At 32.8% G+C, this 24,174-nt stretch overlaps 1 protein-coding gene across 50 annotated transcripts in view; it reads left to right on the forward strand.

Annotated features, from left to right (window-relative positions):
- The window catches only part of RIMS1 (regulating synaptic membrane exocytosis 1), a 443,759-nt gene that overhangs the window by 356,260 nt on the left and 63,325 nt on the right, over positions 1-24,174 (forward strand). For 35 of the 50 annotated variants that reach the window (XM_033103221.1, XM_033103238.1, XM_033103228.1 and 32 more), the window contains one exon: positions 4,841-5,007. The exons of the other annotated variants lie outside the window; for them this stretch is intronic. In XM_033103221.1, the coding sequence (XP_032959112.1) occupies positions 4,841-5,007 (167 nt within the window). The remainder of the gene's footprint in view (positions 1-4,840; positions 5,008-24,174) is intronic. 50 annotated transcript variants of the gene reach the window in all.

Here is a 24,174-nt window from a genome sequence, read left to right on the forward strand (position 1 = left end):
CAGGAGTCCACTGATAGATTAATGGATAAAGAAGATGTGGTACATACATATGTAATGGAATATTAACCAGAAAAAAGAATGAAATCTTGCCATTTGTGACAACGTCAATAGACCTAGAGGGTATTGTACTAACTAAAATAAGTCAGACATAGAAGGACAAATACCATATGATTTCACTTATATGTGAAATCTAAAAAGCAAAACAAATGAACAAACAAAACAGAAACAGACACATGGATACAAAGAAGAAACTGATGGGGGCCAGAAAGAAAGAGGGGGAGAAAAGGTGAAAAAGACTTACTTATTTTTAAGTAATGGAGGTTCATTATATTCAGAGACTGGTACAAAAAATAGAGGTGGTTACAAAGTATGTTTTGTCACCAGATGACGGTAGAGTCATGTGTATTAGATGCAGTTCATCACTTTGCATCTTAGGATAGCTGCAAAAAGATTTCCACGGAGACACTGCTTATAGTCACTGTGATTCAGTGTGACCCAATTCCCTAGGACTCTGAAACAACATTTTAAAAAGGAAAATTAGTAAAGAAAAAAAAATCAGCAAGCAAAATATCTTGATGTTTCGCAGAGTTGCTGATTCTAGCTCTACATATCTTCTTTTTGGTTTTTTCTGTATGTTATTATCTCTTAATCAGCTGATTTGTCTGTCTGCTTTATGGATATCGTCATTTTTGTTTTCTTTTTACTACAAATGCAGAACAAACTAGAAGGGTTTCTTCCTCCAAATAACTGTATGCAGTTATTTGAAAAAGTTCTTTAAACTGGAAATGTATCATAAAGCTGAAAATACTTTATCAGTGTCTTGGCATTATGTGAAAGGATGAGGTCAAATAGACAACACAATGCCATAAAATCTGCCGCCTAAATTCTTCTCATATTCTCACATCCAATATAGGACACAAGAAAGAGGTAAATAAAGAAAATCAGAGTAAAATATTAAAAGCCTTTCTGGATAATTCCGAACTAAGGCTCTAATCATTAATCAGTCGATCAAAAAAAAATACAAAATGAAGTGCCACTGAAGTCTAAATCACCACTAACACTTATATTCCTAATAAATCAAAACTAGGTTTATCTTGCTTGGGAAATTCCAAATTCTCTGGCTCATAAAAATTTAAAACTTAAAAGCGCCTCAAAATAATCTTCTATTCCATTTCTCTCATTTACCAAATTTATTAAAACTGAGGCTCAGAAGAAAGGAGACAGTCGGTTTAGCAAAATTAATATAGCCTTGCTGTAGAGGCTTTATAAGCCCTAGAAGTCCTGACTGGCAACTAAAGTACCACCTTGCTCTGCTTGTGTAATCATTGAAATGTATGCTGTACTCCAGTTATTCAGAGGTTCTTCTTTGGCTTTTAATTTGCATACAATTTAATTATATTCTTTTTTCTTCTCCCTCCTTTTCACAGGCATCCTTTTTTTTTTCTGTCTCTCATTGCATTTGAATATTTTAAAAAATTACTTTCAAAGATATTACTGTTCCTCTTACTGCATAAATTGACACTATATCACATAAATAAAATGATTATAAATTATCAATAAATATGAGCTCAAAGATATGGTGTCTAAAAAAACTTTTGAGAGTGTAAGATAGGAAAATATATAATATTGCATAACAAATAGTCTTTTATATGTCAAGTAAAAGATATATCATTACTCTTCACAATTCTAATATTCATATTGTGGCTTAACAATAAAATGTTTAAATAGTTTCCAGTAGCCATTTCAGTTAAATCTCTCTCAAATACTTGAAAAACTATCTTTTTTATTTTTTTATCCATTTACCTCAACCTTTTTATTATTTACATATAATTTATTCATATAATTTACATTATTTTTTTATAATTTAAGCACCACTATTATAAATTTACATTTATATACATTTACATTAATATACATTTAATTTTTAACCTTACTCTTTTATTCTTTTTCAGTATCTTAAATTACTTGACATTTTAGATGAAACAATACACCTTAGTTGAAATTCTGCCAAATTAGAAATTAGTTAACCATTCTCAACATATTTATAACCAAACACCACTAGAACTAAATTTTTTCAGAACAAAGAATTATATACAAATAAAGTATGATTCCTAAGATGTTTCAAACGTGGCACCTCATGTGAAATAACAAATGACCCTAATATCCATCCTGAATAAGGAATTAGCACTAACTTTGCTTTTGAAAACCAAACACAAAACTACTTTGGTATCCCTAAAATGTGACACCATACTATTTTTTCATTGACGTTATGCAGAGTTGCATGCCTTAATGATGGGGTGAAATTCATAATTGGAGGGTGAATTTGCATTTAGGCACTCATATTTTAGAGTGCTTATGTTTCTGTAACCCAGGAACAGCAACCAAGATTGATGGGACGGGTAGTAGGTAGCTGCTGAGTGTCTATTATTACTTATAAAAATAACAGCCCTATCATTAGAGCTTCCTCTACCTTAAGGACTAATTTCCCTGCTGTCTGATCAGTATGCATTTCTCCTGAAGATATTATGTTACTCAAAATATAATTAATGTATTTACATTAAAATGTTTAATTGTTAAATAGCAAATTGAACAAATTGTTCTTGATAAAAAGCCAAAGTAACTATTGAAACTTTCACAGATTTTGAATATAAGTAAATATAGTAGTAAAAAGTGAATATAAAAGTCTTTCATTTCCTTCAGATAACCAATGTAAAAAGAATCTCTGTGATCTCTTGTCAGAATTATGCAGAATTATTCTTGTAAAGAATTATTCTTTACCCAAATGTAGAAAAATTTAATATGACACAGTCTTTTAAAATCCTTTGTTTCATCTCTTCTCTAGAATAGCAAAAGTATATATACAAAAAGGTTGAGGAAGAGATGGCTTATAGAAAAGGAAGTTTTTTTGTTGGAGAAATAGTTCCATGTATATTCACATATCCTTATGCAATAGTCTGCACTATTATTATTGACATTGGTCAAATAAGGGGAGCATTTCTTCTAGATGTCAACACAATGCCAGAAAATCTGCTGCCTAAATTCTTCTCATATTCTCATGGATAAGCTATTATTTCAATATGTTTGGAAACATTATAATAATTATATATCTTATTAGCAAACTTAGCAAAATAGTTTCAAAAACAAGTAATATTGGAGTAACACTATTAAATTTAGGTTTTGCTATGTGAGCGTATTAAGATTTTTTCACATCTACTCTGAGTAAAAAACGGTTCTGACTGCAATGAAGCATGTCAGTCAGGAGCATGCCATCAGATATGACAGAATTTGTTGATAAAATATTATCACATTACTTTGAGTACATTATCTTAAAACATGTTAATATTAGATCATACATGAAGCTGTATAAATAGCTCAGTTCTGGACATAACATATATGAATTACCTTTCTGGAATTGTGTTTATGCTTGATGTAAAACTCTTTACCCAATACATACACACAAGAGATGAAGAATTAAAACACTTAAATACTTTAGGCCTGAATTACTCTCATCTGAGTAGTTCTTATAAAATAAAGATGATTCCCTTCTCTAGGATTTTTTTTTAAATATTGTATTATATATTTTTTCTATATACAGATCCAGAGTTTAGCATCAGTTTATCTAGTATACTTTCGCAAGACAATTGTTTATACACATTTTTAGAAGTAGAGAGTTTGGATTGTTTCAGATTCATTAAAAGTCATCCAACATTGAGCATCAGTGGATGGACGAGTTTTTTTCTCAGGTTAAACAAAGATTTGATATTTTCACACCTTGACACATAAAGCTAAAATTCAATTGCTTGATAAGAAACTTTAATACTCAAAGTTTAGTCATGTGTTTCTTTTAGTTGTATGTTCTTTTATTTTATATAAGACGTTATCGTACCTTCCAGTACCTAAGATAAGAGAGTCACTTATATATTATAAAATTATGTGTAATTTTATAAACTTACTATTTATTGTAATTAAAATATATATGAAACTAATATGTAATATATAAAGCTATTTATGGTGTGATCAGTTACCATAAGACAGTGAAATAGAAAGAAGAATGGCTTAACTGCTTTGACAGCTTTGATGTTTTAATCTTTTCCATAATGATTTCTAAAATCTTAGGTAATGAATACCAAAGACAAATTTAAAGACATTTATCTATAAGATGTAGTGTATATTGAAATTTTAATAGGAATCCCAGTTTTTACTTTCAACACTGAGTTGGTAGTTTAAATCTGAAAATATCTAAGTAAACCATAATAGAAAATGTAAAGCCAAAGACCACTCTTTGTTGCCATTGCTTTACTCATCTTTGGCACAGCCCCTCAGCTTTAATATCAACCCTTTTTTTGTGAAAGGATATATTTTTTGAAGAAGTTTGAAAGAACTCAATGTCTTAGAATAGGGTAAATTGAATAGTTTTAGAAAGAATCAAGAAACACAGACAAGTAGAAGCAGGCTAGACCATGGAGAGAGTAGAAGGTGAATAAAATAGGCAGTAATGAAAACACAGAGAGAAAAGAGAATCTTATGCACTAGAAAAAATAAATAATACAGTTTTGCGTATGTGCAAGTAAGTAATGAATTTTCCACCCAACCATTTAATTTTTGTGTTTCATTTACAATTTTGTGTTCCATAAACAATTTCGTATCCTTCAAAGGATGTAGGAGTTTTGCATTGGAAATCACATATTATGTTAGTGTTTGGATTGTTTTAGATTCCACACCAACTTTTTATAAAGGTACACATTTATTTGATGTTGGCTAGTCATTAACCTCACCATGTATATCTCTTTTTCCTATGATCTGATGATGGAGCTCACACTTTCTTGTTTTTAATCTTTAGTATAACATACATAAAGATCAGTACAGAAGCTGTGATAACGTCTCTGCCAAATCATCAGATAGTGATGTCAGTGATGTGTCCGCCATTTCCAGAACCAGCAGTGCCTCACGCCTCAGCAGCACAAGCTTTATGTCAGAGCAATCTGAGCGCCCCCGGGGTAGAATCAGGTGAGTTGGCAGTGCTGTTTATATAAACTGGATCTTTGTCCGTGATATAAAAATGCAACTAGCTTGGTGAATAATTAATGTTCTATTAATTGACCTAAATACAGTTTAGATCAATTAATAGAAACCAGAAATAGTAACGTTTCATTAAAATAACTGGGACTAGAGTGGGTTACACATTTATTAACTATTGTGTAGCATCGTCGATAAAACAGTTTGGTACTGTTTACTATCAGACATAGCTGATACCCATAGTCATAATTTTAGAGATTTCTCAGAGTCACATTTTCAGGGGTTTCCTTCTAATGTGATTAAATCCACAAAGCATTGTTTAGTCCAGATCAGAAAATGTTTTCTGTAAAGAGCCAGATAGTAAATATTTCAGGGGATGCAGGACAGGGTCTGACACATCAACTCGACGACAATGTTGTTGTAGTGTGAAATCTATGTAAACAAATGAGCATGGCTAGATTCCAGTAAACTTATATTTACCAAAAACCGGAAGTAAGCTGTTCCCATGGGCTATTCGTTATTTGCCGACCTCTTCTTTAATCCCGTAGCACTTGGTCAACTTTCAGGGTAGTATTGAGTGGATATGATAACAAAATACACACCCTAGTTTACATTGTGCGAACTGTAAGAAATGTACATGTTTTTTAAATCACCAGTAGTGCTCTTGTGTTCTTACCTGGCAAAATACCCTGCTGAAAGGCAAAAGACCTCAGGAATCCAAGTACCACCTTAATTAAGTAAAGCAGTAATTTTATACTTGTTCTAAATTACTTTCCAGAAATAGAAGTTTCATTGATGGAATTTGGGGGTTGATGAAATGCCCAAGAAATATAAATGTTTAAAATAGGAACAATTGCATTTCTAATACTCTGAAAGTCTGGTATCACACATTTTCATGAAATACAATAACATGTATCATAAGCATTCCTTCTTACTGGATTTCCCTTCACCTAGCCCATCTGTTGAAGAAAAGTAAGAGTAATGACGTTACTATTAATTAACAACATCATACTCTGATAATCTACATGCAATTTAAGATATTATAATAATAGAACATGTTTTTATCTTTATTTCTGATGTTATCAGCATCTGGTCTTAACAGAATATTAACCTCTCTAAAATTTAAGAAAATTAGAAAAGCTAAAGAATGTTGCCATATTGAATTGCTTAGGATCAAGTGTGAAAATTATTCCAATAGATTCCTTTTTTATTAAAATACTAATAAGTTGTATGTCAAAAAGTATTCAGTTTAGCAAAAATGTCAATAAATAGTGCTGTTCATGGACTTTGTCACTTTTAATCACTAAAAACAATTTACTAAATTATTATAAAACCATAACGATTAAGGTAATTGTACTTTATGTTCACAGTAGAGCCAAGTACCTTGCGTCCTATGCTATAAAGTATTGCTAGATCATAGAATTCAAATTACTAACCAATTGCAAGAATACTTGTGGGTCCATTGTCATTCTCTTGAAATTACAAGAGAAGAGGAATTTTTCAAAAAATTGTTTTTCAGGAAAATTGGCTGTGTGATTTTTGAGGAAAAAAAGAAGAGAGAAACATTAGGCAGCTCAACAACCAGGGACTATGATTTTGTACAAAGGAGATCAGAAGAGACAACATGTTAGTGTATTGGAGCCCATGTGGGAAAATGCCATTTAACAAATCTGCACTAATTATAGCTATATTGTGACAAGAAGCGAAAGATAGATTCTTTGCTTCCTTGATCCATATGACTTTTATTTAGTGAAAGTGGTGTTGAGAGGGTGTTCAGTGACTTAAAAAAGGTACTAATAAATTTCTTAATGAAAAATTTATTTTCTCAGGGCATTTCTCTGTTTTCAGCTTCCCTTTCCCATGTCTATAGTTAAAACACATAAGAGCTGAGAGTTATTTTTTTATGTAAGTGGATTATGTAAGTTTAGGCACTAAAGCTAATGGCTACACAAGTTTCCCCTTAAACTAACAAGCTATTTTTCTTTTAGTCTTGTACATTCTGTCAGTGATTCTCCATATGTGGTATATATTTTATTTCTTAGAATACTTAGGAGGAATAGAGAAGAAAAAGTGCAATATGGGAAAGGTCAGATCTTTCTCCTGACATTTAGAATCTAGTTATCTTTTCATGTACATTCTTCTCCACATATATCCTCATGCCAAACATGTACACAACACACACACACACACACACACACACACACACACACACACACACACACACAGTTATTTTGCATCCATCATCAACCCTGTGGTTAAGAACCTGAGAGGAGGGTTTGGGATGAAAAGGAAAACAAAAAATCAGAAGAAATGACATCAGTATAAAAATGCTATGTCTCACTGAGGTGGAACAAAGGTTGCAGGTCCTTCATCCTTAAATTCGTATCTCCTGTTTTCATAGCTACCAGTAACTCTGTGAGGAATGGTGGTTCTCAATATATTACTGCTTCTCAACATTTTCTTTTTGTCTTTTTAGTACTGAACATCTGCATAGGTTTTAAAATTCAAGTTCATGGTTAAAAGATGGAAAGTCTGGTCACTTACGATAGAATGTATTTGTACTCGTATGCCATAATAAGCAGCAGGAAACTTTTGAGTTCCTATTATATGTAAGGACTTCATTATTTTCCAAGACTGCATTAAAGTATAACATCTAGGCCACATACTCAAGGAGATGATAATCTATTTAAGAGTTTAAAACCTATTTTTATATTCTGGTTCCCTGTATATGTCTTTCCTCAAATCATCCTATGACACAAGAAATGTTTTATTACACATTGCCTGCAATGAATTTTATTCTGGACATCAATTAAAGGATTTTGAAGACATTACAGAATTCACCAAGGACAGTGTTCAGTACCCTGAAAGTCAACCAAGTACCCTGTGTTCTCATTAAGAACTATAGAAAGAAACCACATGACATGATCTTATTATATAAAACCACAGTATGTAGGCACTTAAAATATCATGTATGATTTTGATTTCCTCCATCCAAGTATATTATGAACCAAGAAAATGTCGAAATGAGCAGTGCACAGCCTTCTGTTTAATGTATAGACCAGTGTTTTCCAAACACTGCTTACTACATTTTCCTATTAATTCACAGTAGACATTATTGTTTTTAAGATTTATTGTTTATTCCAGTATATACTAGTTATTTCATTCTGGAATGCTTTTTTCATAGATATATCTATTAAGATTCTGCAGAGTTCTGAGTACAGCTTCAGAAAATTTGTTTTAGATAATTATTATCCTTCTGCCTAAAAAATACAAGAATATAAAGTTAGCTTCAAAAGGCCTGTTAGGTACAAATAAAATTAAGCACTTATAAGATGTTCACAGGCTGAAAAATATAAAATATGTTTGGATAGTGAATCTCTAAAAGATATTTTTTTAAGAATATTAGGAATCCTTCAGTCATACTGTGAATCTTTTTGTGTCTGAGATGATTATGCAACAAATATCTTGTCCATTTAGGGATGCTAGTATCTAAACCATATGGGTCTGTGTGAATTGAAAAAGGGCATTCCTTCGTCCAGATGCATTCTCCATAGGTCATTCAAAATAGTTCAAAATATATCTCATGTTTTCAAACTTTATATATACTGGGGAACTATAGGAGAAAAAAAATAGACCATAATGTTTGTATTAAAGTAAATAACCTTTTGTAGATATAATGAATTAAAAGTTATTCTAAAAAATTAGCATAGACTAAAAGCTATTTATAACTTAATTGCTAGGTTGCTTCTTGTAACACAAAATCAACTCAACCCTTCAAAATAATAAACATCAATAAAGATTTGAGGTTCTTAGTTTTTCAGATTTGTTCTGCATGTGCCTTACAATTTTAATTTAGTGTGGACTTAAATATCCTCAAAGAATGTCTTCCCATCCAACTACAAAATATGTACAGTATATGAGTAGAGATGGCTAATTAATAATTTAAAATGCACATATAGTAGAATCCAGAAAGAATATGTTGAATTATTTGAATTATCTGTGTTTATTTTTACATCTAAGTGTTCATCCCAAAAAGGAGCTGAATTTTCATGCTACAACTCTGAAATTTTTTTCATCTTTATCATATATAGAATTCTTTCCAGGAAGACAAATTTCAGGTGTTTAATACAAAATCAAGCTTTAAAAGCAAATTGCAAGCATAATTCTATAATTTATCTCAGATGTTATACAATGTTAGAAGCTTTGTCAAAACCAACAATTTTCCAACAGCATACACGTTTGTAACATATGTTCCCCAGGGTATATGAGGTTGGCTTTCTATAGCTAGGTATATTTTAATAAACATTTGAAGAACAAATTTGATGCAAATAGTTTTTGGTCTTTTTATCATTCCCCCTTTGAAAGAATATTTTCAAATGCAATTATCTTTGTTTTCTACATTCATAATGTGAAGGATATGAAAGGATTTTAAAGAGAAGTTATCTTCTTTACACAATTTAATCTTGTAGCCATAAATTTACTAAAATTTGGCATTTGATGCTAGTAGATATAATATGCATATATGTTTACTTGTGGAAATATGTTTATATTTGGGGATTTAAAAATGTAAGTTAAATTATTTGATAATGTAAATTGTGATTGAAAATAAATGCATAGGTTAATATGCGCTGGGAAATCAATCTTGATATTGCAATTGTATTTGAAAAATATTACAGAAAATTTCAAATGCCCCATATTTCATAAGAATTTTTAAGTTCAGCAAGACATTTTTAAATGATCTTTGGATTATTTGTGATGACATTTGAAAAATACTTAACTGGAAAATTATTTGCTATATTAATAGCTCAAAATAACAAAATGAAACTTTTATTTTGTATATACTTATTATGTCTACTGACATTTAATATGATTGAATGATAAAGAGGAAAGTTTCTTTTTTTTTTTAAAGTTTATTGGGGTGACAATTGTTAGTAAAATTACACCGATTTCAGGTGTACAATTCTGTAATACATCATCTATAAATCCCATTGTGGGTTCACCACCCAGAGTCAGTTCTCCTTCCATCACCATATATTTGTTCCCCCTTACCCTCATTTCCCATCCTCTTCCCCACAAGAGGAAACTTTCTTAGAGCTATACATACTTAATTTTATATACCTGCTTGTTGTACTATGGAAAAACAAAGTCTATTGAGATCTACAAAAGTACTAAAAAGAAAGAGAGGAAAACATTATGAAAATATGATGATAGGGGAGACAATGAACTAGAAACACAGTGAAAGACGCTGGATATTGACTATCTGAAAAAGAAAATGTATTTGCATGATTTTCTAGTGGCTTCTTTCATAGCATCTTCTTAGTTTTAATAGTCCAAGATTGATGAGTCATTGTCACTATTATTTCCTGTAATTAGATTAAAGCTGTAAAGAGACAGAATGTACCATGTGCCCTTTATGGTAAAATTAACTGTACCATACTTATCAATATACCATATAACTACATGTGCCATATATCTAAATCATTATATCATGCTATATTCATAACATATGCAAAATACCACTTGACCTGTGAATATAAGTAACACACAAGACATTACAATCTTGTAATAGTCAGTTACAGAGTTTTTGGGATGGGTGAGTAACTTTTCCTGGTGAGGTTCTCCTTGCAAACCTTTTAGAATATAGTTTGAAATGAAGCAGCATTCGTCCCATTTGAAACAGATCCAGCCCGCTTTGTTTTCACCTTTCTACTCTGCCAATTCATTATAGATTTACTAAGATACATTTAGTTAAATTCTGGGAAGGTCAATAGAATATTACATGAATGCTTACTAATATATAATAGACAATAAAAATGGTCAGTTATAATGAAGTTCAAAATTTAATTGAAACCTGAAATATCTTATAAAGATGGGTTATTTGTGCAAATGATCATTTATAATTAGATCTCAGAGATAACCTCTATCAGTGGGGGGAAATAATTAAACATTGTTAATGGAGTTTTAAAAGTATGTCTTAACATTTTGTTATTTGTAGAAACCTACTTCCCTGTAGCTTTATTTGTTCTGTTAGAATGGTAGAAGAGGGTAAAAGGGATCAAATACCGTGTTTCCCCGAAAATAAGACCTAGCCGGACAATCAACTCTAATGCGTCTTTTGGAGCAAAAATTAATATAAGACCAGGTATTATATTATATTTTATATTATATTACGTTATATTATATTATATATTATATTATATTATATTACACCTGGTCTAATAGTAAAAGAAGACCCGGTCATATATTATATTATATAAGACCTGGTCTTACCAGAAAATAAGACTAGATCTTATATTAATTTTTGCTCCAAAAGACACAGTAGAGCTGATTGTCCAGCTAGGTCTTATTTTTGTGGAAATACAGTATATGGTGATGGAAGGAGAACTGACTCTGGGTGGTCAATACACAAAGCAATGTATGCATGATATATTATAGAAATGTACACTTGAGACATATACAATTTTACTAACCAATGTCACCCCAATAAATTTGATAAAAAAAAGAGTGGAATTAGATTATTTTTAACATTTAAAATACTTTTTAAAGCATGTTTAATGGAAATCATAGATAATTAGAATTTTTTCTTTAATTAGAAAAATAAATCTTTGTGTCTTTGGAAGAGGATATGAAAAATTTATTCAAGGTGAATAAATTTTTGTTAATAACTTGAAAGTTCAAAAACAAACCATGTTAATAACTTTTATGTTTATATAATCCATGTAGTCTGTTTATGATATTGTTTAAATTACATTTTGATTGCATATAAGTGGCTATAATTTTCCAATTTGATTTAATTATCCTGAAAGAAGTTACATGTTTAATATTCTGTTGTTAAATAAAATAAGAATTTAATTTTCCCTGCTTAATTACTATTTTCCCCACAATATACAAGAAAATAACTTATGTACTGCTAACAGCATATTGTCTATGTAACAGATCACTAAAGATATATAAAGTTTATACATTTTTTAAGTGCAAGGAAAATAACATAGATGATGAGTCCTAAAGTGAACTGACAATATTAAAGCAACTTTGAAATGCAACCAATTTATTCCCCAGGAATAGTTTTCAAAGAGAAAAATATGCCCCCAAAGTTCAAATTCCCCTTCACTGTACAGGACATGTTTGTAGTTCTGATCTTTACTAGTCACTGAGGAGAGGAACAATGTATTTATTCTGAGGTTATGACTGATGTCCCATAATACCACCTTTTGGATTCATGCCAGGTGTGGGAGTATGCTGCTTCCATAAGAGATCAGGCCCAGGTATAAGAAGCCATTCCTGTTGCTAAGATGTTGACAACTTTGCTTCAGTGCTATATAATTTTCATAGTACATGACGACTTCAAGGCCCACTTATGTGACCCTTTTGTCTTTGATGTGTTGTAATTATCACATAGACCAGCTATATGAAGGATGCTCAATGCTATATTAGCTATCAAATAGGAGGATGACTGTTTTGAGAGGACCTCAAATTTTTACTAGATTTTTATGCCAAAAAACACGTAACGGAAATTTTCTGATAGCTCTTTGTCATACTGTGTTTACATGTTTATTTGCATAGTAGAGAACTGACTGCAGATTATACACCTAGCAGTATCATATCTATTGGCAGCTAATTGATTTAAAGGTCACCAGGCATGAACTCTAGTTATCGACATTAACTACCCTTTCTTTGGACAAATATTCATATTTCTGTGGTGATTATCCTACTATTTGGAATGGATACAATATCCTTTCACTCTGAACCAGTGCTTCCCAAACTTCACCTATTTCATGTGTCATTTTTATAATTTTGCCATAACTATGTAACATGTACATTATTATATTTTTAGTATATTAAAAATATCCTGATTTATTTAAGTACCTCTTTGTGTTCCAGGTATTCTGATAGATACAATATCATGATTGCTGTAACACCCCTGTTAATAATCTCATGTTACAAATAAAGATAAAAGTGAAGCAACCTATTGAATTTCCATGGCCCATAAGCAGTAGAGCTAGAATTGAGAGGCTGGTAATTTAACTCTTTTATCATTATGTAAAGAATCTCTTCATTTCTAATAATAATTTATTTTTGCTTTAAAGTCTATTTTGTCTTATATGATAAAATAAGTTGTTTTTTTTAGTGTTTAGTCTAACTGTTCACATCATTTTACTTTCAACCCTTGCATGACCGTATCTGTTAGTTATATCCCTTGTAAATAACGTATAACTGGATTTAGATTTTTTTTGTTTCTTTTAGCCTGACAATCTCCATTATTTAATTGGCTCGTTAATCAATTTGCATTTATTTTGATTTCTTATATATTTGAAATTATTTCTAGCATTTTATTTTATATTTTCCATTGATTACTATTCTGTTTTTCCTCTTTTCTAATTGTTTTTTAATACGATTGTTTTCATTTCATATGTCCCCTCTATTATTCTGGAAATTATGCTAATTCTATGATTTTGGTGCCTACTTTATTGTTTCAAATATATATCTATATAATTTAAAGTTAATAATTACCTCTATTCTCCCCTAGGAAAACAAATAGCTATAGTACACATTAGCTTTGCTACCATTCCTCCACCATTTACATATTTTCCCAGTGTTTTAATTATATGTTGTTTTCTTTCTTCCATTATTGGATGTTATTTTTTTTTAAGGCTTTAGATTAACTTACATGTTTTCTAGTTTTTTGCTAACCATTTTTCGTGTGTCTTAGAACTTCATTTTGGGAACATTTTCTGTTTTCCTGAAATGCATGCATTAGAAATGCCACCAGCAAGGGTCCCATGGGGCTTAGACTGAGACGCCCATTGTTCCTTGTTCTTACGGATCTTGGCTCACTCAGGGATGTAAGGTCGCCCTTCTCACCAGCCTGCTCTAACTTTCGCATCTGAAAAACCTCTCAAGACATTCATAACCCACTCAGCAATCTGTTTTCAGTTCCCTCTTGGCCTTTGACTAAGAGGCTTTGGCTCTCGTGTGAACTTAGTTTTGTATTTTAATGGGTATTTGTTATAATTATTTTCATAAATTCTAGGCACTTGGGATTTTCAGTGGAAGGATTTTCAGAATATACCATCTACCATATTGCTAGGTATAGAAGATCATATTTAATGTATCACTATTTTCTTGACTTCTTAAAATTTACTCACTTAAAGGTAATTAAAATGAAAATAATAAATAAGAAAAAAATGTTGGTATAGAAGGCAAGAACTGTGGCCCAAGTGACTTCATCCCAAGTTAGTGGGCCAATGCCAAGGCAGTGCAAAGAGAATTGGACCTTGGACTGGCAGTGATATATAAGATGCCCGAGAAAATAGCTATCAGGGACATTGACAAAGATGAAGGGAGCCACCAGCTGGAAAATAAGGAGAGAAAGTAGCTCCAGCAGAGAAAGGACTGGTGGTGTTGTGAGGAGGAATGCAAGTTGGTGAATGGAGAAGTAATGTAAGAAGTAAAGGTAGAGTACAGCCAAGACAGGAAGAGATTCTGGGAACTCAGAGGATGTTGGAATTTAAGGAGGGAGAGTGGGTAGGCCTAAGGTAAAGGGACTGGTAGTGATCATCAAATAAAGTGCATTCTATAATCAGAGCCCCCATGCCAGGACAATGCATAGGCTGCCAGCCTGCTCTCGGAGGCTGCTTTCAATTCAGATGCCAGCCTTTGGTTCAGTTAGCCATGGCCAAGACCACAGGATACCATGTACATCAAATGAACAGGAGCAAAAACATATGGTCCTAAAAACTCAAATGAAAGCAGTAAAATGGGGAGGCATGCCCAATACCGGTTGCTAACAAGCAAAAAACAAGACAAAGAAAACAAACAGACAAAAAGACGTTTAATATAGGTCTTCACCTGCCACAGATTGACACAAAATAATTGCTACACCTAGAAGAATGATGACTACACCACAAATAATTAGAATTTCAGGGGCAGTATGGTATGGGGCTTATAATAATCCTTGTAGCTATAATACTGTTTATTTATTTTACAATTGCATATATTTGGCAAAGATTATTTTCATTCTCAGTTGGTGTTTCTCTCTCTTTTCATGATAGGGTATCTGAGATTTGTCTAGGGCCAAAAACAGCAAGTAATGACACTGTCATTAGCATCTAGGTCTTTCTCTCTTTAAAGCTCATAGGTTTGTTGTTGTTGTTGTTGTTGTTGACTCTACAAACCTGCCTATTTCTAAATATTAGTAAAGTTTTTGAAGGGAGAAATAGAAAAAGTAATTTTGACATTGAAATAGCGTAAATGATAAGACCTGTGAAGCCCAGAGTTTCCCAATGAATTTTAAGTAATCTTCCTCTATCTGCAATTTAGTTGTGTGGACCCAGGGAGGTACAGAGAGGAGACTGTAGGCATGGTTTCCTTGTGTTGCCATTGGCCAAATTGATGAGAAATAAATGAATGATAGCTACTACAGCCTGACTCCAGAGAGAACCTGTGAAATAGTTCCACTGATGTTTACGTGAAATCATGTTTTTCTCTGAAAATCTGACTGAGTTGGCATCAGCTGTTATCATAATACGTACTTTTGCCTTCCCATCCTGACAGACCTTGAGATCAGTTTTCAAATTTTCAAAAATCTCCATTATTATGCTTAGAGTAATTATTTTTTGTTTATATTTTATAATTCCATGTTATATTTTAAAATTATACTTCCTAAAATATTTAGCACAATGTGAGATGTATAGTTAGTGTTCAATAAATATTATAATTTAAGTAATGGTTATTGTGATTAGAGCAATTGGTTTTATATCTAACTGCAAGATATATTTTTGCAACTAATTATACTTATATCATTTTCTTGAGGTACATCAATTCTACCAATGTATCAATTCAATCTAGAAAGTGAAAGAAAATTTTATGTTATTACTACCTTAACATATATCTGATCAGCTATAACCTTTCATCTCTATAATAGACAGTTGTGAAATACTGAGATAACTATGAAAAGATAGAATCCAAAAAATCAGCTTTCTTACTGACTGCTATTTTATATTTTTATAACTATGAAATTTAATTTTGGTATCTTAACCACCCTCAACAAAAGATATAAAATATTTCCAATACCCACAAATTGTTTATTTATGATTTTTTTCCTTGCTATAAGATTAATCCCTCTCTACTGTGGTAAACCTAAGTGTTCATAGGTTTATCCATGGCCTATATTTTTAGTTAATCTTTGTCATGTTAGTGAACTCATCCATTTTATTCTGTTGTCCCTTTCCTATTTATGTTACCTAGTATGAATCTAAATTCAAGCTCTTCAGTTAACAATATTCTTGATTTTTATATTTTCTCCTTTCTGAAGTATGACAGTGGGAGATACAAGACATCACCCACATAGTACTTTTGGAGTATGATAGAGTAATGTTAACACTAGAAATCTCTGCAAAATTCAGAGGCCCTTTTCCCTGCAATAGTCAGGATTCATGGGCATTATACTCATTAGGGCCTCTGCCACTTTGTTAGATCCCAGCTGTGCCTTGTGCCAAGGCTGTAGTTGCATTTAATTACTGAGACAAGAAAAATATTCATACAGCCTTCTAACGGGGAATCTAATCTGATGCTTAATATTACATAGGTGTCCATTGTGGGAGGAACTTTTCTTGGGTACCAAACCCCAGAACTTAGGGCCCAACTTTCAGCACATGAGTTCAGAGTGTTAGTGTAACCTGTCGGGTGCTTTGGGACTTACTTCCTTTGCATATCACTTTTCAGTTTCCAAGGCAGATGAGGAGATGGTTGCTGGGGTGGAGACAGTCTTCACCAAATGTTCGGCACAAATCGTATAAGAAATGATGCCCTTTACAGCTGCATTCTCTGAGATGTCTCAACAAGGAGGTAGTGGACTGTTCCGAGCAGAGATGTGTGAGTGTCTTGGAGGTACAGGTAGATACTTATCCATAGAGAATATTTAGAGCTCGGACACATACCCATGAGAAGCCATACGAGTTGTCTATACAGTGTATTTACAAAGTTTCCGGTCCCGACAGTCACATTGACAGATGAGAAATGCAAACTTTAACCTAGAGCTTTGACTCTTCATAAGATTGCTGTGTTGTCAACTTTTTATTAATTACTTGATATAATTACTTTTTAGTATGGCTTATATCCCAGTGGGTCCTTCTTCCAGGGGTTAGGGGCCTGTACTTCGTCTGTCATGCTTGATTGACCAGCTTGGAAAGGAGAATAAATTCTCACCCTAATACTGAGTCCTGCACCTCTCAGATACATCTGTGGGAAATATTACTCATTTCTCTGAAGCCCTAACTATACAGGGAGGACTGCAGAGAAACCCCTGAATGTGACTTGATGCGTTTGTTGTAGTACCCATTTGCTTGCCTTATGTTCTAGGAAATACTGAAACAAGCCTCTCCCTCAAAAGGCCTGACTGGGGTGAGAGATCCTCCCAGACTTCACCCATACCGAAGCCTAGCCAAGTCTAGGCTACCCAGAGCCATTTGCTGAGTATATCCCATGTGTGCAGTAGTAAAGCCTGACAACAGCAACTTAGATACTCAGTTTGCAATGGGAATTTATGGAGAAAATCTTGCTGAAAAGAGAGACAGATAGCTGATGAGAGTGGCAGGTCAACACAGATCCTATATAAGTATGATTGGAGTAGACATACATAGAGAGTTTTATGTATTACAACTGAAAATGGGGGTGAGGAGGAGACCTTATCCAGATTCAAGAATTCTCTGAAGGGTATGTTTAAAGTACCTTAGGAAATATCACTCATATGCAAAGTTCTCTGTAGTCTTTGGCTATTTCTTGCATTTTGCATCTTCTTTTTGCCTCCATTAGAGTGGTATGTGGTTGACTGACATTCTAGTAGTTGGCACTAGTCAGAGTTGATGGAACTGTGCCCTTTGGAACCTACCACGTAATTATGAAACTATAATTTTGAAAGGGAATTGAGATCAATCATTATTAATCATATCACTGTAAAGAGATCCACTCTTGGTTTTTAAACACTGTCAAGAAGTATTTCCTGACTAAATATTTCCTTAACTAGATATTTTTATATTTTATTTTTTGTTAAAAACATTTTTATTTTTTACATTTATACCCCAAATAATATTATGTATCTGTACATGAATTCTTGATTCGATTGCACCAAAACATATAAAAGATAAAGCAATAAGATTCATTGTAATATTTACTTTATTGATATAAAATATATGCTACGTATCTAATTTTTGTGAGGTACTTCCCATATATTAACAACCAAAATTACCTAGTTTTATTATCAAGATTTTACCATTACTTCTGTTACTTTTATCATAATTTTATGTACTGTAAGCACAGTTATTAGTTCCAGAAAGTGATGAGCTCTGAATCTCAGATATGAAAAAGGGCATTGGAGGACACAGAGCAAGTGTAAGAAAGTTGACGGTTTAGGAAGATGTGAACAAGGATAAGTAATATGATTACATAGTAGGAAATGAAGTAAATAAAGTAGTAAATAAATATTACATAGCAGTAAATAAAGAACTAAAAATCTAGTCACTAGATAGATAGATATAGAGATTGTGTGTGTGTGTGTGTGTGTGTGTGTGTGTGTGTGTGTTGATACTACTAATAACCAGTACTGAGAGCTGTAGCAAGTACACAACTTCAGTAGAGCTTGATTTATTTTCCTGTTTAGTCATTCATTTGCTCATTCACCTATCACTTACTGGGTCCCTGTTATATGCAGGTGGTATACTTGGTACCAACAATATGTTGCAAAACAAACAGATGTGATCCGAGCTGTATGGTTTTAAGTGTATTTTAATATATATGTAGTAATAATAGTATGTGTGTATTCAGCTGAAAAATGAGACTCATACCTGGCAATCCTACCTCACAGGACTGTGTGACAATAAAATAAAATAGTGTATATCATAGTGCTTTCGAAGTGTAAACAGAGTTCTCCAATATAATTATAACTCAGTTACTGCATACCATGTTTCCCTGAAAATAAGACCTAGCCGGACCATAAGCTCTAATGCGTCCTTTGGAACAAAAATTAATATAAGACCTGGTATTATATTATATTATATTATATTATATTATATTATACCCGGTCTTATTTTACTATAAGACCAGTCTTATATTAATTTTTGCTCCAAAAGACCCATTAGAGCTGATGATCTGGCTAGGTGTCATTTTGGGGGAAACACGGTACATGATATGAAGTATTAAATGAATTACTTTATACTTTTAAAAATCATCTTTACATGTTGTACAGGCCAGATGTCTACCACATAGTATGACACACCACCTTTCAGAATTTGAATTTTGATGATTAATATTTAATTTTTCACTTAATTGTAATTTTCAAGTTCATTGCTTCAATTTGCACAGTTAACAAATTTCATACTTTTTTTTGGTATTTGTTAAATTTAAAAAAAATATATGGTAAAAGCTTTAAAGGCTTTTCCTCTTTCTTTTTTATTTGTTTAGAAAATCATCATTTAGAGCTATCTTTCTTTACTCACTTTAAATACGATTACCTTGATTTCAACTAGATCATCTTAAAGCATAGACAAAATAAACAAGCGTGTGGTAATTAAAACTTGCTAATTGAATATATACTACATATCCAGTATAATGAATCAAGAAAATATAGACCTGGAAGGATTCTCGAGAGGCTGTACATGCTGGTGGAAATATTTTCTCTTATCTCAATAATCCAAAATAATTAGGTATAATTTGTGAAAATATTTTCTAAGTTATCTGATTCATCCAAAATGATTAGTTGTCTTCTTTGTTCCTTTGTAAACTAAAGCAACAGACATCTCAAGAAATCATCTTCAGTTTAATGACTTTATCATTTGTGACTCAGGTATACAATTTTGTGGTTCATACATGATATGAGAGATTTTTCCTAATATTTTGATATTTACTGAATATTGTGCACCAGCTTTTGTTGTATGGCGTGTCTGTATGTGTATGTACACACATATATTTAATTGCATTCAGAATAGACTGGAAATACATGAGGATACATATATGTAACTGACCATTTACATTCATTTCTAAAACATTTCTTAGAACAAATATTTTTAAAATGTTGCCTTATATTTGAACAGAGTAATTATATTTTTTCCATCCCATCATCCACATGGTTTTCAAATGAAAAAAACTGCAGGCCACCTTAATTTTCAACTTTCCCCCAATCCTCCTTCTAATGCATTGTTCCTCAATCTTTTTATCATTATCAACCCCCTAAGGAGACTTTTAGATATTCTTTTCCAAATTGACCTCCCCACATGACATTTTAATATCAAGATACACTGTTTCTATACTGTGGCTATGAGGACCACAAACCATTATATTATCTAAGATTTCTTTAACCCCTCCTACCTCCCCAGAGAACCAGTTATCATCCTTTGGGGGCATATCTCCCATTGAGAATGCATGTTCAAATGAGTCATCAAGTCCTACGGATTTTACTTCCTAAATCAAACTCATGATCACAGATTGAAGATTACAGAGAACAGATGTTTTTATCCCTCTCTGCATGACAACTGAAAACTACCCAGATTTTCTAAGATCCTAAAGAATTCATCTGCCATAAAATTACAACATGGATGGATCTAGAGAACATTATGTTAAGTGAAATAAGTCAGACAGAGAAAGATAAGTTCCATATGATCTCACTTATTTGCGGATTCTAAAGAAAAGAATAAGTGAATGAAGTAATCAGAAACTGTTTGGGAGACAATGAGGAAAAACTGAGGGTTGCTAGACGGGCGGGGGGAGTGGGGGGTGGGGGGGAGGGTGAGGGGATTGGAGGGCAGTCGGTGACCACAGGATGGCCACGGGGTTTGAAAATTAATCTGGGGAACGTAATTTGGTGGTTACCAGAGCGTAAGGGGGTTGGGGGGTGGGGGATGAGGGTGAGGGGGATCAAATGTACGGTGATGGAAGGGGAGCTGACTCTGGGTGGTGAACACACAGTGTGATTTATGGATGATGTGATTCAGAATTGCACAACTGAAATCTATGTAATTCTACTAACAATTGTCACCCCAATAAATTAAAAAAAAAAAAAAAAAAAAAAAATTAGTAGACAACCATGTCTTTAAATTATAAACTAGAAAACAGCTTTCAAATTTAGTGGGTATCCACCCGAGTCCTGTCTTTTACTGTCTTCACTTTATATGTGAGATATAATTCACTTACCATACAATTCACCATGTTAAACTGTATACAATTCTGTGGTTTTTAGTATATTTATAATTAGTTGTGTAACCATCACAGTTATCTGATTCAAAAACATTTTTATCCCCCAAAGGAAACCTATACCCATTAGTAGTCAGTCCCCGTTTTCTCTCCTCCAGCCCCTGGCAACAACTAATATACATTATTTCTCTATAGATTTGACTATTGGACATTTGATTTAAATGGAACCATACAATATGTAGTCTTTTGTATCTGGCTTCTTTCATGTAGTGTAATGTTTTCAACTTCATCCGTGTTCATTCTTTTTTGTTTTTGATAATATTCCATAGTATAGATATACCACCTTTTGTTTCTCCATCCATCGATCAGTTCACAGACATTTGGATTGTTGCCTCTAACTGTTGTGAAAAATATGGATATGAATGTTCATATGTGTTTGTATGAATATATGTTTTTAAGTCTCTTGAGTAAGTACCTAGGAATGGCATTGCTGGGTCACATAGTAACTCTGACTTTAATTTAACTATGTTTAAGTTTAACAAAGCTGCCAAATTGTTTTCCAAAGAGGCTGCATCATTTTATATTCCCACCAGCAATGTGTGAGGGTTTCAGTTTCCTCACATTTTCATTAACACTTGTTATTGTCTATTTTTTTATTATAGCTATCCTAGTATGTGTGAAGTGGTGTTTCACTATGGTTTTCATAAGGCTGTTTTTAAACCAAATGTATCAAAGTAGTTTGACAGCTCCAAGAATTCACTTTGATTGTGGATTTAGATTCTTATATTAAAATTTTTGTGAGTTAACAATTTCTTAAGAATGGATTTTTCTTAAAAGGCAAGCATATTCAAAGTATTGGAAGTTCAATTTCTTTCTATGGGAATTCTTTAATTTCCTATATTTGAATTATATAAGTATTTATTTCTCTATATAATCAATCAGGACAGGAGGTCTATTAAATTTAAGGTACTTTGAAATCTGATTTCCATCTGTGCACAGGTATCCCAGGGAGCACAGAAAGTAAGAGATTTTTATCACCAACTGAAAAGACTATTTTTAAACGTGCAAAGAGAACTAGTAGTTCCTGTTTTACAACTCAGCCATAAAACTAAAATTAACACAAAAACTTAAGCTCAGAATTTAAAGGGATGTTCTTATTTCGGTGTACACAAAATATTTTCTTGAGTGATATGAGCTGTTAGTAGCGTGTAAACAGACATGCAAAAAGATTAACAAACCAGATTTACTGCATCTCCCACCCAACTTTCAGTACATCCCTGCTGTCTGCCATCCAACACATTTTATCTGCAGAGATTCCCTATCATTGCTGCCACTAGTGAGGAATGTATTATCATCACAAAGCAAAATAAGAGCCCATTTTACCAAAAACAGAAACAAACAAAACAAATGAACACATAAAACCAGGGTCGGAAGCAAAGAAAACAGAGGAACAGAGGCTGAAAGTAATGTTCTGTTGGCATTTGGTATTAAATCAAGCAGCCAGGAAAAGGCATCCTTGGGCTTAAAGAGTCCATCAAGTAGCATGCTTGGACAACACGGTGTAATTGGCTTCAGCAGGGATCCCACTCGGGCATTTTGATGGGACTTGCACCACTATCAAAACATACTTCTCAAAATTAAAACAGAACTATAAGAAAAATAGACAGCAAATGTTGAAGTTTTAGCTCCTTAGTGAGAAAACCAACACGATGACAAACTAGTTTCAAAGATGATCCAGGAAACTCATGTTCTTGTATACACACATAAATAGCCATTGGAGAGAAAAAGGAATTTTGGAAGGAATAAGGTTATTAAGTTACATTCAGAACTGAGTAATCTTCTATAGGTCAATAAAATCATATATTTTGGGGTTATCCTCTCTACTAAATAGTAATCATTTGTTCTTTATCCATTTTATTCAAGTTAGCATATAACTTCACAGAGTTATAAAATGTTTAGACCATTATTATTATTAAGTTGGTGCAAAAGTAATTGTGGGTTTTGCAATTATTTTTAACCTTTTAAACTGCAATTACTTTTACACCTACCTAATATGAGTAAATAGCAAGTCAAAAATGTTACGTGTCCTTAGAAAGTCAGATGACCCTTAGATGCACTTGTTAGATAATGTCCAGATAAGGCAACCTTTTTTTTTTTTTTTTTTTTTTGGTCTCAGTTCCAAGTTTAGATATTTTTTCCTTAACAGAGAGCAGGTGAGTATTACTCTGAGCCAGCCGGTGAAATGGTGGTCCTTCATGTGATGTAGAAAATTAGAAAGTTCTTTGGTTGGTTTGAACATGTTATTTTTGAGAGCCTTATCAGACATATCCAAGCAGAGAGGTCAGTTGACAAGTAAGTATATGAATCTGGAGTTCTGGGATGAGTGCAGGGTGCAGAAAAACAACTGGAATCTGCAGCATATGGATAGCCTGTAAAGCTTGGGACTGGAGGCAACATGTATGGGGTTAGTGTTATGTAGGAGAAGATAGTCAAAGGGCTGGGCACTGAAGAGCTCCAGTATTTAATAATGAAAGAGGATAAAGGTCCTCCCAGGGAGGCCCTAGGTAAGAAGGGCCATAAATAAAGTGTTTCAAGATCAATAGAGGCAAACAGTTTGTCAAATGCATGATGTATTGAGAGTCAAAAGGATAAGGACTGAGAAATGATAGGATTTTGCTATGTGGAGACATTGGTGACTTTGATAAAAGGCAGTTTGGGTAAAATGCAGCGATAAAGCCTGATCCACATTAGTTCAGAAGAGAATAGGAAGAGAGGACATACAGACAACTTCTTGAGATTTTTTAGCACAGAGGCAGTAGCTAGAAGGAGAGGGGGTATCAAAGAAGACAGGAGGGATATTTGATTTTTAAAGATGGGTATTTTCTGTCTGTATATTGATAGATCACTTTTGTGTTTACTTCATATTCATAAGTAATCAATTCACTCAGTAATGGGAAGGATACTGGAACAGTGATG

This window comes from Rhinolophus ferrumequinum, chromosome 3 (genome assembly GCF_004115265.2).
Source record: "Rhinolophus ferrumequinum isolate MPI-CBG mRhiFer1 chromosome 3, mRhiFer1_v1.p, whole genome shotgun sequence".
Taxonomy (NCBI): Eukaryota; Metazoa; Chordata; class Mammalia; order Chiroptera; family Rhinolophidae; genus Rhinolophus; species Rhinolophus ferrumequinum.